The sequence below is a fragment of the Tachypleus tridentatus genome, chromosome 12, assembly GCF_004210375.1.
Source record: "Tachypleus tridentatus isolate NWPU-2018 chromosome 12, ASM421037v1, whole genome shotgun sequence".
Lineage (NCBI taxonomy): Eukaryota > Metazoa > Arthropoda > Merostomata > Xiphosura > Limulidae > Tachypleus > Tachypleus tridentatus.
The window spans coordinates 126,264,542-126,281,550 of record NC_134836.1 but is presented as its reverse complement, the minus strand read 5'-3'; the positions used below and the strand labels follow the sequence as shown (position 1 = coordinate 126,281,550).

The window sequence follows — 17,009 nt, the reverse complement described above, 5'->3', positions numbered from 1 at the left end:
CAGCGACATGTCTTCTGACTCACAACACTATAAACCGAGTTTCGATACCGGTGGTGGGCAAAGCACAGATAGCCTATTGTGTATCTTTGTGTTTAATTTCAAACAAACGACAGTGTGTGCGTGTTTTCTTATAGCAAAGCCACATCGAACTATCTGCTGAGTCTACCGAGGGGAATCGAACCCCTGATTTTAGCATTATAAATCCATAGACTTACCGCTGTACTAGTGGAGGACCCAAACAAACGAAGATAATTATATTATATTATATTATATTATACCGTGTGTTTGATTTGAATTTCACGCAAAGCTACACGAGAGTTTAGCAGGAAAGGCAGTTAGTCATCACCACTTACCGCCAACTCGTGAACTACTCTTTTACCAGCATATAGTGAGATTAACCGTCACACTATAATGCTCACACGACTACAAAGGCGAGCATGTTTAATGTGACGGGAATTCGAACGTGCAACTCTCATTTAGCGAGTAGAGCGCCCTAACCACCTGACCATGCTTAGGGCCTTACTCTTAAACAGCAGTAAATCAGAAAAATATAAAAATGTCAGCAAGAAGGATTTTATTTCCTCAGCGAGGTATCTATGTTGCAATATCACTGAGACCCTGTATTATATTAAGACTTATTTTTAGTTTTAAAGTGGCATTCAATCGAATCAATAATTTCAAGCCAGAAGATTTGATGAAATGCTAAAATCGATGCTGGTATTCTGACCTCATTAGATATCGACTGATTGAAATCTTATTTAGCTGTTCGTGGTTTAATGATGCCAGTTCTTTTTCAAAAGTAAATTTAACTGAAACTCTAAAACACCCAAGAAAGAAAGTAACTTATAACAATAAAAAGAAAATTTTCGAAACCAGTTGTTTATCAATTTGTCTCATTTTTTAAATGGTAAGTTTCAGTACTTACGAAACACTACTTAAGCCTATCTCCCGCTGCTATCAACTCTGAGCTGCTGCCCATAGGGAAAGCAGCTGACCAACAGCATCTACTCTCGATATAAACTTTACAGACGAAAAATGGGACTGAATAATATTATCACGTTCGCATGATTGAAAAAAAAAAAGAAGACAAGCGTGTTTGGAACCGGGTTTTGATCCCGTGTCCCACAACCCACATGATCAGTAAAAAAACACAAAAACAAATGGATAATTTCTGTAACATAGTCACAAAAAATCATAAATAACGAAAATAAACATAACTTGTGGAGACAATAAACAAGTTCGAATTATTCATAAATATTCATAAGAAATAAAAACCATACACTTAAAGGTAATAATGTAAAAAAGTGGTAATTTCACCACACCCCTACCGGAGGTTTTTCAACACAGTTCAACAAGAAACGTTTTTGTACCAAGATTTGAACCTGGCACTGATGGATAACCAGCGACCACTTCTGTGACAATTAACTACAGCTGCTGTATGAAACAGGAATTTTTATAGTCAGCCAGTAAGAGCACGTGATCAGATAAACAATTTCATCTCTCAAAAGATCAGATACAACAGTTTTGATGCTGGATTAACTAAATAATACGCTTGGACTAACCAAGAAAAGGAAAAGTTTCACCTGTTAGTTTTCAGTGTAGGAATCTTTTTAATTTGCTTCCTTCGTGGGATTCAAAAAACCTTTTTATGAATGTGTACACTACGGAAATGTTCTAAAGAAAGTGAGTTTTCAGTCGATTGAATTTGATGAAACGTCACGTCTCATTGCTAGTGTTAACAACAAGTCTACGTGAAGTTTGATTAACGTAATGGACGAACGTTCAGGAACGTGTTACGTCACCAGGAGCAAAACAAATAGAAAAAGAGGAATTTTATGAAATATTTTAGGCCTAACAATTTTTTTTTTTTAACATTTTAACAATAATTTCTATCCCATACTTAAACAACCTAATCTCGTATATATCTTATTCATTTCAGGTAATGAATTTCATTAAATATTTTATTCGTTTCGGTAGATGAGTTTATATTTACTTATTTTAAACTTTCATTCATTCACTGGTTTGTTTGATGTAGTAAATATTTCCCCTTAGTGTCGCTGTATTACACAAATTTCAGTGATATTTTATAAGAATTAAAAGGTAAAATGTAAACCAGACTGAACATTCACGATCTTCATGATGAAGTGAAATATTTTATGCAAATATAACAGTACTGCTTCTTTTACAGTACCTACGAAACACAATGACATTAGTTAATCTAACTTCTGTATACAGGTGATAAACGGTAAGCCTAAATGTCATTCGGACTTACTACCGTAAAGAATATGGTACAAACAAAAGATACTGTCAGTATCCATGGTTCAATGTACTGTGTACACATCATAGAAGGTGCTTGTTAAGAAGTAGTGGTTAGTGTATCTGTACGTGTTTATACCACCTTCAAATACGCAGTTTATACAAATTCGTCATTAGTCCACTTTGTTGAGTGTCACTACCGCATATTTAAGAAAACTTTTCAAGTGGTTTGGGGCCTAAAACAAATTTACTTTCTTGTAGTCAGTCAGTTTCACTCGCCCAAGGTAAATGCCCAGTATGTATGGAGTAAACTATTTAAGTCGTTGAAATTATGTCTCCATCTGCAGAATACGCGTTCTTTCTTCAGGAAACTCAGGTAATCAACAGTTTTACATCCTCATGCACTACCTGGTGGTGTTTTTGTAAAACAACAAACTAGTATGGGGAATAGTACCAGAGAAACCAAACCAGAGAGGTAACCTCATGCACTACCTGGTGGTGTTTTTTGTAAAACAACAAACAAGTATGGGGAATAGTACCAGAGAAACCAAACCAGAGAGGTGACCTCATGCACTACCTGGTGGTGTTTTTTGTAAAAGAACAAACAAGTATGGGGAATAGTACCAGAGAAACCAAAGCAGAGAGGTGATTTTCTGCACGAGTTTAATTCAAAATTACTTTAAAGGGTATAGATAAAGCAGCGGCGGCTTGGTATAGTAGCTGTACGTCAACATAGCTCAAACAAACGATTTAGGCTCACTCTAGGGGTTACATGATAATGTTAAACACTAGCTAGGGACACATTACTGTAAAAGGCTGAGAACCACTGCATAAAACTGATGGTTCCCAATCACCAGTCCACGAAAAATTTCAATCGTTTGTAAGATGGTTTTAAAAAAGAACAAGTTTTAAAATACGACTTATAATAAAGTACATCGTTTAACAACGTAATTTAACATACTTTACGAGTGATCCATAAAGTTTAATATTATATAAAGCAGTCCTTGATAACAACGTAATTTAACATACTTTACGTGTGATCTATAAAGTTTAATATTATATAAAGCAGTCCTTGATAACAACGTAATTTAACGTACTTTACGTGTGATCTATAAAGTTTAATATTATATAAAGCAGTCCTTGAAATTTTGGGTTCAGAACAAGCTATTTCTGACTTGGAGAAAATCACATTTAAACCATATGTAGCTACGAATATTAACAGCGCATGTGCAAGACCCTACGAACACTGTTATTGAGCTTTCCCAGACGGCTGTTGGGTTTCTACTATATTTAATACTGACTTACTGTATTGCTGTCACCAAAAGACTCGTATCATAGTCATAGGATTTATAATACTAAAAACTGATTTCGATACCTGTGATGTACACAGCAAAGATAACCCGTTATGCAGCTTTGCACTTAATTTGACTTTAGTTTATCAATTGTTTGGAACTAATCACAAAGCTATACAATGGGCTAGCTGTGCTCTGCCCATCACGGGTATCGAAACTCTGTTTCTAGCGACGTGAGCATGTAAACATATCGTTGTGCCGATGCGGGGACTTTGCCGTTAGAATTTGAGCTGTATACCGAAGTAAACTGTACTCAGAAACAAAACAAGCATTCTAAACTCCACATTTTATTATTAAGATCATTAATTCCGTATAGCTAGTTCTTTTACGTTATATTCTGTATCATATCCCCATCCATCTGGCTTGTTATTTATTAATCACCCACTGCAATATTAAAACTATTGTTTAATCTCAAACCACTAGTCTTTCTTGGTTACTAATTTCTTAGAATTATTTCGGGTGAAACAGGTAACCCCGTTTTTCTAGTTAATTCAACCCTTCTCTTGTGTAAAATTTCTATAATACAAAACTACGTTCTCTGTCGAAAAAAAATTCCCATTCGTTCACTTCCAAACTTTAAAAAAATATATATTATTAATATAATATATAATAATAATATATATTATTCGGCGAAGACCATAACTCCTCATTAATAAATCATTTCACCAAGGATGTGAATCCTTTTATTTCTTACTATCGCCCTCTTCAGTACTTTTTATCAGCTGTTTTACTATATTTAGAAAAATAATACTCTCTTAAAGACAGGCAGTACGTATAACATTAGTGGTAGCAATACCCGCATTATAAAAGCCTTGCACATTTTTCCGGTTCCGGTTCATAATAAAAAAGAAATGGAGTCTTTGTTATTGTTATTACATTGCTGTCTTATTGTTGGTAATGTACCTCGGTTCGTAACGTACGCTCTTAAACTCAATTTCTTTTTAAGCCTAACAAAACAACACTGACCTATCTTGTTTCGACTTCAAACATTTTTGTTTCCCAATACGCTCTAGTAACGTTATATAATGTAATATTCCTTCTTTGAACCTGCAAATTTTTAATATTTTAGCTGTATCAAGTTTCGTGTCTATCTATAATTTTCTTTTTATACACTTAGGAACTTCAGGAAACTACCACATGCACTGCTGGCCAAAATCTTAAGACCAATGAACAAAAAGTAAAAATATGCATTTTGCATTGTCAGACTCAACCATTTATTTGAGTAGAGCTTCGAAAGATGAAAATAAGAAAAGGGAAAATGTGAACACTATGAAATTAGTCTAAATACTAGCTGGTCAAAAGTTTAAGACCATACTGAAATGAAGCGTTAATCGATAAACACGTAACGAATCTTTCAGCAGGACAACGCTGCAATCCACAATGCCCGCAGGACAAAGGACTTTTTCATGGCGAATAGCCTGATTCTTTTGGACCATCCAGCTTATTCGCCCAAACAAAGAGCGTAGATCCTGGGGGGACGGGTGGAATACATCCTCCCTTCATTTTAGGTGGAGGTATGGTGCATACAATCATCCCCCCCCCTACAGTTTGGTCTGTTGAATTGTTTTATTGCATCACAGGCCTACAAACTGTGTGTTTGTTTTTGTGATTCTCGTGTTCTTACCAATTGAATTACATAATTAGGCCTAGATGTAGGCTTTTTCAGTAGCCGAAATGTACATCTTTAATATAGACTTGCTTCTAAGCTTTTCGATCTAAGCGATAGTTCGTGTCAGTTAGTAGGCCTAAGTATACATGCAAGGATTGCAAACAGTATCACAGAATCTACCTACGTCTTGTACGTAGTGTAAGATTAAGTAAAATTTTCATCACAACAGATTGAACAGAGTATGAAATTCGAAAATATTACTCCCAAGCGTAAACTCCTGTGATCTAGATCTGGCAGGCCATTTGTAGCTTGTAGCTGCATCAATCTTATGTGTATATTGTGCGATTTTCCTACACCATTTGTTCTTATGCATGTCTAGCCGCTTTTATTGTCGAACGCCTTACTCTCCTTAGCTGTCGAAGCGCTGACCATAGCGTACGTTTAGGGTATAATTAACGACAGGTTCGGGCCGCTCGGATCCAGACGCGCCCTACATACCCCCCCCCTCCGCTCCCTTTAGTGTGAGCCTCGATTTTACAACAGGACTCATTAGACCTGTGTTTGTAGCCCTCATTAATCCATGAAATTTCAGATTATTACTGCCCTCTAATAAAGTGCTGGTGCTTTATGGTAAAAGAACAATATGTTCTCTTATCATAGATAGTAAAAATATTGTATTTTCTTGTACAATTAGAACACAAAAGGAGCGATTTCAACGGCCTGAAGCCTCTACTCGAATTGTATTGCTAGTTTTTGTTTAGGTTTTATTTAATAGACGTGCTTATAAACATTATATCACAACGTGTTTGATGAGCTTTAACAGGGATATAATATAATTGTGATTGTTTAAGTATTTTTCGAGAAACTTACAATTACTTGTGTTGTAACTAGCACACATTATTGTCCCAGCGATGCCCAGGTGGTCAGTCGGCTCGGTAGTCACTGTGAGGTTCGCGCGTTCGACTTAAATACATTGTATAGTTCAGTCCTACTTCCATTCTGTTCTATCTTCATTAGTTGTACGTTAGAGTTTTTCAATAAAGACTGTATTTTAGCCTGTTGAGTCATCTGGAAACAGATTCCAATTATGACAAGCAAGCGTCTGAAACTTTCCGATATTAGACAGTTCTACAAGCCAGTTACTGGTACTACAAGTGACAATGTAGATGTAGATAATCCAACAATCTCAAGCAAAGGAATAGAAACTTGTTATACAGAGAAAATACCATGTTCATCAGAGGACGAGTCTGAAAATGCTTGTGTAACTATTGCACATCATGAACCACGAGATAGTTGTAAAACAAGTTTGTGCAGTAATGAAAAATCTGACACTCCACAGATACAGTGTGGAAAGCCATATCATCCAGACGCACAACTAATACCATAACAGAAAGCAAAATCTCAAAATATCAACTTCCAAGGCAAGTGGTTTGATGAGTTCCCATGGCTGCACTTCGACAATCAGACTCAAAAAGTCATATGCTTTCATTGTGCCAAGGAGGGAAATAGAGGCCTTTTTACAGTGAAATTGGAGAGGCCAGTGGAGTATACCTTCATATCCACTGGTTTTTGCAACTGGAAAAAGGCAAAACAGAAATTCAACGAACACCAATCCTCCTCTCAGCACAGATTCACTATATCTCCAGAAGGTTCACTTGATGTAACTCCAGTGACTGTCCAGCTACACGATGGAAAAAAGAAGCAACAGGAAGAATACAAAAGAAGTCCAGCCAAAATATTCAGAAGTTTACGTTTCTTACTGCGTCAAGGTTTAGCATTATGTGGGCATACTGATACGGAGGGGAACATCCTGCAGTTAATGAAGCTCCTGGAAGAGGAAGATCCTGAGTTGACGGCCTACTTGTCAAAGAAAACCACATTCACATCACCCCAGGCTCAGAATGAAATAATGGAGATGTTCAGCCACCAAACACTGAGGAACATAGCACAAAGAGTGCAGCAAAGTAAAATCTTTGCATTAATGGTTGATGGCACTCAAGATGTTACAGGTGCCAAACAGGAAGCAATATACGATACGTAGATGAGAACCTTGACGTCCATGAGACATTTTTGGTTTGTACAGTGTTTCCAATACAACTGGTGAAACAATATCCTCGACTATACTTGATGTACTGACTAGACTCAATTTACCACTGTCAGAATTAAGAGCACAAACTTATGATGGAGCCGCTAACATGAGTGGTGCGTACAGTGGATGCCAGGCAAAAATAAAAGAGAAGCAACCATCAGCTTTGTTTTTTCACTGCGGAGCACACAAGGCTAATTTAATAATGCAACATGCAGTTGAAGCTTGTGAATGTGTTCGAGATTCTATCCAGTGGGTACATGAACTTGATGTCTTGCTTCAGAGGTCAGACAAATAGAAGACAATCTTTGAAAATATTGTATCATCAGACAGTTACAATGGTCCAGTTAAATACATCCGCCCACTGTGTCCAACACGCTGGTTGTGCCACCTATCTGCAATTACATGTTCTAATGATCACTACAGTGACATTGTTGATTCTTTGTCTGAATTAGCAAATGAAAAATTAGAGGTAGCAGTGAAAGCACGAGGTCTGCCGGACAGATTTGACAAAGGAAAGACAGTTTTAGGATTGTTGATGGCTCAGCATCCAATAGCTGCATTAGAGGAACTAAACCGTGCATTCCAAGCAAAATCAGTGACAGTATCTGGCATGATCGAAACATCTGCAATGACAGTTGAGCAATTGCGGATATTGCGAACAGAGAAAAATTACAACAAGATATTTGACGAAGCTGAGAAAAAGGTAACTTCCCTAGATCTGGTGCCTATTGAACTACCACGCATTCACAGACCCCCAAATGGATCACAGGTGATGACTCAGCACACCATTTTGCAACAGCTAGAGATTACTACAGAAGCCAATATTTTGCATTTGTGGACACAGTCATAGAACATCTAACCACTAGATTCAATGCAGACAACAATGACTTGAGACAATATCTGGCACTTGAGAACATGATCACATCTGGCAAGATTGACAACTCGGTTATAACATCTATCCAGAAATCTCTGAACAACGGCTCGAGTTTCAGTTGCCCATGTTCAAAGGAACAACAAAACCTATCTCTGAAAGGTGTGAAGGATGCTTACTGTGAAATGCATGAAACAAGACAGCAGATGTTTAGAGAAGTGTTTCTTCTCATGAAAATTTTGCTTGTATGTCCAGTATCCAGCTGCGAATGTGAACGCAGCTTTTCTACATTAAGACGGTTGAAGACGTGGTTATGGTCAATTATGTCTCAGTGTCGCCTCAACCATGTGGCAGTTTGTCACACTCACAAAGATGAGGTCGACAAGATAAATATAGAAGAGTTTATGAAAGAATTCATAAACAGATCACCACAAAGGAAGTTTACGTTTGGGAACATGTAGACTAGAGGACTAAATGAATCTTACTTCAATGAAAAGTATGAATAATTATGTGCTACATTGTATTGATGTGTACTTTTCAAGAGTTCACAAAGACATTTTAATTATTTTTATCAAACAACATGAACAGTTTTTAGTAGATATAAACTTATCAAGGGTATTACTAATTTTATTAATATTTGAAAACGTAATTCATACAATGAAAGTTATTAGTAACCTTGTCAAGTATAATGGCCATCTTTTATACTGTGCAGTGTGCAGGAATAAATTCATGTGGCAGTTAATTTGTGACACATTTGTCTTTATTCTATTGACATTTTAAAACTGTTCACAACACCTCACTTATACAAACCTACATGGAAACCTTGAAGTATCGTGGCAACAAGATTACTCTGTGACTGCATGTTTACAGCTTTCAGGTTCACGTAATCAGAGATTACCAATTTCCAAATTGAACAGTCCACATAAGTGGTTGGAAAATCATCCTCCCCTCCATCGGGTGTAAAAAATCTACGCCCCTGGCCCGAACTGAACCCCATTGAAAATGTTTGGGGTGGATGGCAAGGGAAGTCTATAGAAATGGACGTCAATTCCAAACTGTGCATGATCTTCGTGAAGCCATCTTCACCACTTGGAATAACATTCCAGCCAGCCTTCTGCAAACACTTATATCGACCATTCGCTTTGGCATGGTCACTACTGAGACCTCTTGTTGGGCATCTCCTACCCTGTTTTGGACTTCTTCTTGATATAGTCTTAAACTTTTGACCAGCTGGTATTTGGGCTAATTTCATAGTGTTCACATTTTCCTATTAAATGCTAAAAAGTTTATTTTTATTTTCAATTTTCTTATTTTCATCATTCGAAGCTCTACTCAAATAAGCGGTTGAGTCTAACAACGCAAAATGCATATTTTTTCTTTATGTTCATTGGCTTTAAGATTTTGGCCAGCAGTGTATACAGAATCGGAGGAGAGCGAGCGTTGCCCAGTGGTTAACATGTCTAACTCTGGATTTAAGGGTTCGACTGTCGCGCCCTCTTTACCACAAAAATAATCACAATTGGACTACACAATGTGGGAAAGTAAGCGCATTATAAGCGCGACGATCAAATCTCAGTGATTAATCAAACAAGAATTGGCGGAGTGTGCTGGCGACTAGCTACCTTATCTCTAATCTGACATTCAAGACTAGAGAATAGTAAATGGAGATAGTTACCGAGTACTAGTTATATAGGAAAAACAAGCAAACAAACCCAGGAGGTATAGAATCCGGGATATTATCTCTTGTTTCACAATATCAAATTATAGCATATTTCTTCTCTGTGAACGAAAACCTTTATAATATAGTTATACAAGTTTTCAGTTGAAACTCTAAACAGATCTATGCAAAATTACGATTCTTGTCGAATTTTATATTTAAGTCAAATTATTTGGACTGAAAACTGCGATTCGGAATTTCACTATGTATTTAAAGTATTATTTCTAAGACGTCATAGGTGCCATCCTAAAAACTGAGTACAATAAGATAATCTCAAAAAGACTTATAAGCGTAAAAAAATCGGGTTTCGATACCAGAATTGGACAGAGCACAAATAAACCATTGTGTAGTTCTTTGCCAAGAACAAACAAACAAATTAAAGTTAAAAACTTAGACCCGAATCTCACTCCTTTGGGAAAACAATTAGAGACATGAGAAAACAAATAAAAATAAAACAAATACAATTCAAACTAAAAAAAAACTGCAAGGTTGATGACTGTAAAGCCCACCAGGTGACTTAATTAAACTTTTAGGGTTGAAGCAGTGTAATGTACAACGGAAATTGATACTGGAGCAAATGTTTCAAGCTCAGAATACCTATGTGTAGACATAAATCATTAGGATGAAGTGACGGTTGGATATAATTCTAAGTAAACTGAAAAATAAAATAACTTGAAGGAGAAAATAATATTTTATCTGAAGGAAACCGTATGTTAACATTACACATGGATACCTGTAAACATATCTTATATCACTTAAAGAGAGAACTTAATGTTACATCTGGACTACCAGGAGGCAACATTATATTAACATTACAACTAGATACCAGTAAACAGATCTTAAATTATAAAAGATGGAACTTAATATTACATCTGGACCACTTAACCGACAGATGTTGTTCAATATAAACCCAGATCACTTGAAGGAAACGAAAGGGGGATTAAGATTATACCTGATATAATAAAACGGGACGACATACCTAAATGTTAGACATACATATATTGAAAAGTGTTCCTAACTTGAGAATACATGTCGAACGATCACATAGTGAGGGTTAGTTTAAATATAAATTTACATTATCGAAACGAAACTTTTCTGCGTAGGATAATGTAACGTTTCTCATATGTTAAAAATGTAATTCATATTAGTTCGTGTTTGGAGGAAATTTATGTGGTCGTCGTTAGTAGAATATTTAATTCGTCAGTATGGGCAGATCAGTTCGTGTAGCGATAAACATTACTAATGTTCCTCAAGCAGTTTAACGAAGAAGTGTTAACTGTATAACTGTATTCAAGTTTCAAAAGCACTTTTAGAATATAACTAATTTCACTCGAAAATCGAAGAATGTTTCCAAATAATATAAGTCAAAAATCGATTTATTAAATCTCCTTACTTCTATATTCCAACGTACTTAAAACATATATTAAATCTACTTATTTCTATATTCCAACGTACTTAAAACATATATTAAATCTACTTATTTCTATATTCCAACGTACTTAAAACATATATTAAATCTACTTACTTGTATATTCCAACGTACTTAAAACATATATTAAATCTACTTACATGTATATTCCAACGTACTTAAAACATATATTAAATCTACTTACTTGTATATTCCAACGTACTTAAAACATATATTAAATCTACTTACTTGTATATTCCAACGTACTTAAAACATATATTAAATCTCCTTACTTGTATATTCCAACGTACTTAAAACATATATTAAATCTCCTTACTTCTATATTCCAACGTACTTAAAACATATATTAAATCTCCTTATTTCTATATTCCAACGTACTTAAAACATATATTAAATCTCCTTATTTCTATATTCCAACGTACTTAAAACATATATTAAATCTCTTTATTTCTATATTCCAACGTACTTAAAACATATATTAAATCTCCTTACTTCTATATTCCAACGTACTTAAAACATATATTAAATCTCCTTATTTCTATATTCCAACGTACTTAAAACATATATTAAATCTCCTTATTTCTATATTCCAACGTACTTAAAACATATATTAAATCTCCTTATTTCTATATTCCAACGTACTTAAAACATATATTAAATCTCCTTATTTCTATATTCCAACGTACTTAAAACATATATTAAATCTCCTTATTTCTATATTCCAACGTACTTAAAACATATATTAAATCTCCTTATTTCTATATTCCAACGTACTTAAAACATATATTAAATCTCCTTATTTATATATTCCAATGTACTTAAAACATATATTAAATCTCCTTATTTATATATTCCAACGTAGTTAAAACATATATTAAATCTCCTTATTTCTATATTCCAACGTACTTAAAACATATATTAAACCTCCTTACTTCTATATTCCAACGTACTTAAAACATATATTAAACCTCCTTACTTGTATATTCTAACGTACTTAAAACATATATTAAATCTCCTTATTTCTATATTCCAACGTAGTTAAAACATATATTAAATCTCCTTACTTGTACATTCCAACGTAGTTAAAACATATATTAAATCTCCTTATTTCTATATTCCAACGTACTTAAAACATATATTAAATCTCCTTATTTCTATATTCCAACGTACTTAAAACATATATTAAATCTCCTTATTTCTATATTCCAACGTACTTAAAACATATATTAAATCTCCTTATTTCTATATTCCAACGTACTTAAAACATATTAAATCTCCTTATTTCTATATTCCAACGTAATTAAAACATATATTAAATCTCCTTATTTCTATATTCCAACGTACTTAAAACATATATTAAACCTCCTTACTTCTATATTCCAACGTACTTAAAACATATATTAAACCTCCTTACAACGTCTTAAAACATATATTAAACCTCCTTGTATATTCCAACGTGCTTAAAACATATATTAAACCTCCTTATTTCTATATTTCAACGTACTTAAAACACATATTAAATCTCCTTACTTGTACATTCCAACGTACTTAAAACATATATTAAATCTCCTTATTTCTATATTCCAACGTACTTAAAACATATATTAAATCTCCTTATTTCTATATTCCAACGTACTTAAAACATATATTAAATCTCCTTATTTCTATATTCCAACGTACTTAAAACATATATTAAATCTCCTTATTTCTATATTCCAACGTACTTAAAACATATATTGCTCCTAATTCCTTTTCTAAAACTAATTTATAATAATTTTCATAATACTTCCCCTAAGTTCAAAAGTCCGTCTCAATTCTTTAAAAATTCAGGCTAATGAAGTAACTGTGACCTTAACTGTTTTCAAGTTTCAAAGTTTTAATAAAACATTGTTTTAAATTGAATATGCTAATGAAATATTGACCTTAATTACTTTGAAGTTTCAAACTTTTGAGGAAATGTTGATTTTAATTTTTTTATAACCTTTAACATAGTTATAATAGCTTGTTATCAACTACTTCATCATGTAAAATATATGATACTCTTCTTTCACCATATTAAAATAGTGATGATATCAATTGTTTAAGTTATAATAAACATCTTTCTGTTTTCATTATTCTAAAATCCAATGGTATAATTAAATCAGTATTTATAAGTTTTGATAAAGATTTGTCTTAATTATTTATAAGTAAAATAAATACGTTTTTATTCAGATACTTTCAAATTTCAAGTTTCAAATCAATGATCAACCACTGGTGTTAAATGAATGACATTTATTAACTAAAACAGTGTCTCCAAGTTTCTAAAGTAGTGAAGAAACAATAGACAGAATTATTTCGAATTTTCACAGTATGCTGATGAAACATGGTTTAAATTAGTATAAATTTTCACCGTAATGGCGAAACTTGGTTTTAATCACTTCAAGGTTTCAGTTATTTCCTACTTAAAAATACAAAGAAAACATGGTTTTAATTATTCCCAAGTTTGAAAATACTGATGAAACATGGTTTTATTTATTCTCAAAAGTATCATGTTGTTTCATATTCTATATTTTATAAAACGAATTTTAAGAAAATAATCGTTTGAGTTTCAAGTTCAACATGATGTTCCTCTGTAATCTTTAATTTCACGGTATAATGGAGCTTCAGTATTAACTTTCTCTTGTAAAAACACCAAACAGACCAACATGTAGTCGTAATCACCGTTAATTGACGGGTAAACTTTAATATCTTTCTACTTTCTGTTATTCATCTCCAAGTGTATGACAGACCAACAGTGAAAGTCTGGTCTCAAAACTTAAATTATTGTATAACCTTTATCTTAACTAATTTGTACTTCAGGGTTAGCATGGCCAGGTGGTAAATTTTTGTTTTGTTTTGAATTTCGCGCAAAGCTACTCGAGGGTTATCTGCGTTAGCCGTCCCTAATTTAGCAGTGTAAGACTAGAGGGAAGGCAGCTAGTCATCACCACCCACTGCCAACTCTTAGGCTACTCTTTTACCAACGAATAGTGGGATTGATCGTCACATTATAACGCCCCCACGGCTGAAAGGGCAAGCATGTTTGGCGCGACGGGGATGCGAACCATGGCCAAGGTGGTTAAGAGGTTCGACTCGTAATCTAAGGATCGCGGTTTCGAATCACTGTCATACCAAACATACTCACTCTTTCACCCGTGGGGGCGTTACAAAGTGAGAATCAATCCCAGTATTTGTTGATAAAAAATATCCCAACAGTTAGTGAGAGGTAATAATGAGTAGGTGCTAAATTAGGGAAGACTAATGCAGATAGCCCTCGTGCAGCTTTGTGCGAAATTCAAATAAATATTTTGTATTTTATAACCCGGAAACTCAGTGATTAATAATATTCGCTTCCTACATCTAATAGCAACTATAACTGTATTATTATTTACTTTGCATTTAGACAGAATTTTAACAAAGTTTCACGTCTTTGAAAATGCGAATAGAAAACGTTTCTTGACTAATATTTTCATTCGATGAAAAGTGAGGCTTCAGAAATACTGAAAATGGCCGAAATAAGACCAAAAGAAACCCATAAGCGATTTTCTCAATGTTTCCTTTCACATGGAATTTTTAATACTCTTTAAAATACTATAATTTCCAAATTATAAATATTATCCAAGATAAAAAAAAAAGGTTTAACGACTTGACATCGTGGGCTTATAGGCCTTTGGTTAACCGATATTTGTTTTAAAACAACTTATTGTTTAATGAATTGACTTCAATTAGAAAAGAACTAACTTACTGTTTTCAGTTTTTACGGATATATAAAGCTTAGAACATCAGAGTGGACAATGGTCTTACGTACTGTACAAGTTACGACATTTTCTGTACTTTGCAAGTTCAACACTTAAAAACAATCGCCAAGTCAATGTGAACGGTAGCGACGCCACTGTAAGTCCAATATTTAAATAAAAATATTTTTTAAAATTCTAAATAAAAACAGTTTATTAAAATCACTTGTTACGCGAAGAAACACAGGGTAAAATTTTGGTCGTAAGATTCAGCTTCACTCGTAATTCAAAAATATGCGAACAATATTATACAAAAAATAATAATTCATAGGTTTTATATCAAACAAAAACAATATTTCATGTTAATATTGTGTTTGTTACAAATTGTAACAAATAATTTAACAGTGAAAGCCTATGAATGCTGATAAACTATTTCTGTAGTTAGCCCCAACCGATTAATGTGTCTAAACTACTTAATTTCAAATGCCAAAAAAATATTAAAATATAGCATATTAAAACAATAAGGAAGTAATTGGTTGAGCACTATTTTGTTGTATCGTCATTATTTAGGACCTATTAATAAAAAAAAAATACGTTTCGAAGTCTACTACTTGAAGTAACTCGCATATATAATTTCACAAACATATATACATATACTTATAGAAATTTATATGTGTATCTATTTACATACGAGGATATATAACTTCACGTTTATAGTAGTTACAAGAGGAAAGGATACTTTTACTCAGACACAAAATATAGAAAGAAAATAAGTCTATATACATCATCGGTTCCCTGTACGATTATAAAACATTTATAAGTATAATTTTACTACTGAACAGCAGGAAAAAATTCTTAAAGAAACATAACAAATATATAGTGTGAATGTACATAATTATTGGAGAAGCGTCATTTTCAGTGCCAATATGGTACTTCAGACTAAAAATGGAAAAAAAATAATAAAAGTTGGCATTTGTCCGGTTTTTTTGTGCAGTTACTATAAAAAGTCACTATAATTTACATTTTTTCCTTAAAAAATTAACTTTATCTCTTGAGGATATACGAAAGCAGATGTAATAAAAGTCGTTGTTTTAAAGCAAATATTCATATTGAAATTATAAATATTAAAGAAAATAATATTAAATACGTCAGAGTTACGAGAGAAATAAAAATTGGAAAACAGACTAGAATAATAATCAATAATGACACGAACAAATAACAACCAGTGTATTTTTGCAGACAAAATATTTGGGTTATTTAAGCCTAAAATAACAAGAAAATATCCATTAATCAGGTATCTATTTAAATATATATATATATATATTTCGCAATAAGATCCTGAAATTATCTAACAAGTTAAGCCTTACAGTACTTACTTAAATTGTCAAACTTGCGGATAATAGAATCGATGAACGTGTTTTGAGGGGCTACATGCCCCCTACGTACAGGCATTGTAACTCAAGGATAAGACTAGCGCTGGTAAAAATACCACATTAAAAACGCCATACTGGTAATGAATATGTGGAGAATCTCCACGCTAGAAGAACAAAAGGAAGCTGGTATCGCAACATACGGACCTCTACTGACTGTACTACCCTGGTTTGGGAATCTTTTCCATGCCGGCTGAGAACGTGCAGCAAGCAGCTACGTCATCGATCGGGGACTTGGTACACGTATATATATATGTACGTGGACAGCACTAGGCAACGGAATAAAACATAGCTCGTGTAATAAATAACAGAAAATATTTTTTTTTCTTGTCGAGGTTATGATTATATTATCAAACACCGCTGTTAGTCACATATGTATTTTTTTCTCTTTCAGTTGACCAACTAAATAATTATCGAAATTATCCTTGTTAAAATACACAACCATTCCACTGTCTACTCTCGATTGAGATTACTCAAAGTTAAACCTATTTTGCAGATAAATAC

General features: G+C 33.6%; 1 protein-coding gene across 3 annotated transcripts in view; it reads right to left on the bottom strand.

The window, feature by feature from the left end:
• LOC143234632 (voltage-gated inwardly rectifying potassium channel KCNH2-like) overlaps positions 1 to 16,717 on the bottom strand; it is a 221,165-nt gene extending 204,448 nt beyond the window's left edge. For 2 of the 3 annotated variants that reach the window (XM_076472109.1, XM_076472110.1), the window contains exon 1: positions 16,452 to 16,717. In XM_076472109.1, the coding sequence (XP_076328224.1) occupies positions 16,452 to 16,527 (76 nt within the window). In that variant the 5' untranslated portion in view covers positions 16,528 to 16,717. The remainder of the gene's footprint in view (positions 1 to 16,451) is intronic. The other variant, XM_076472111.1, reaches the window with a different exon arrangement.
• Between the last annotated feature and the right edge of the window lie 292 nt (positions 16,718 to 17,009).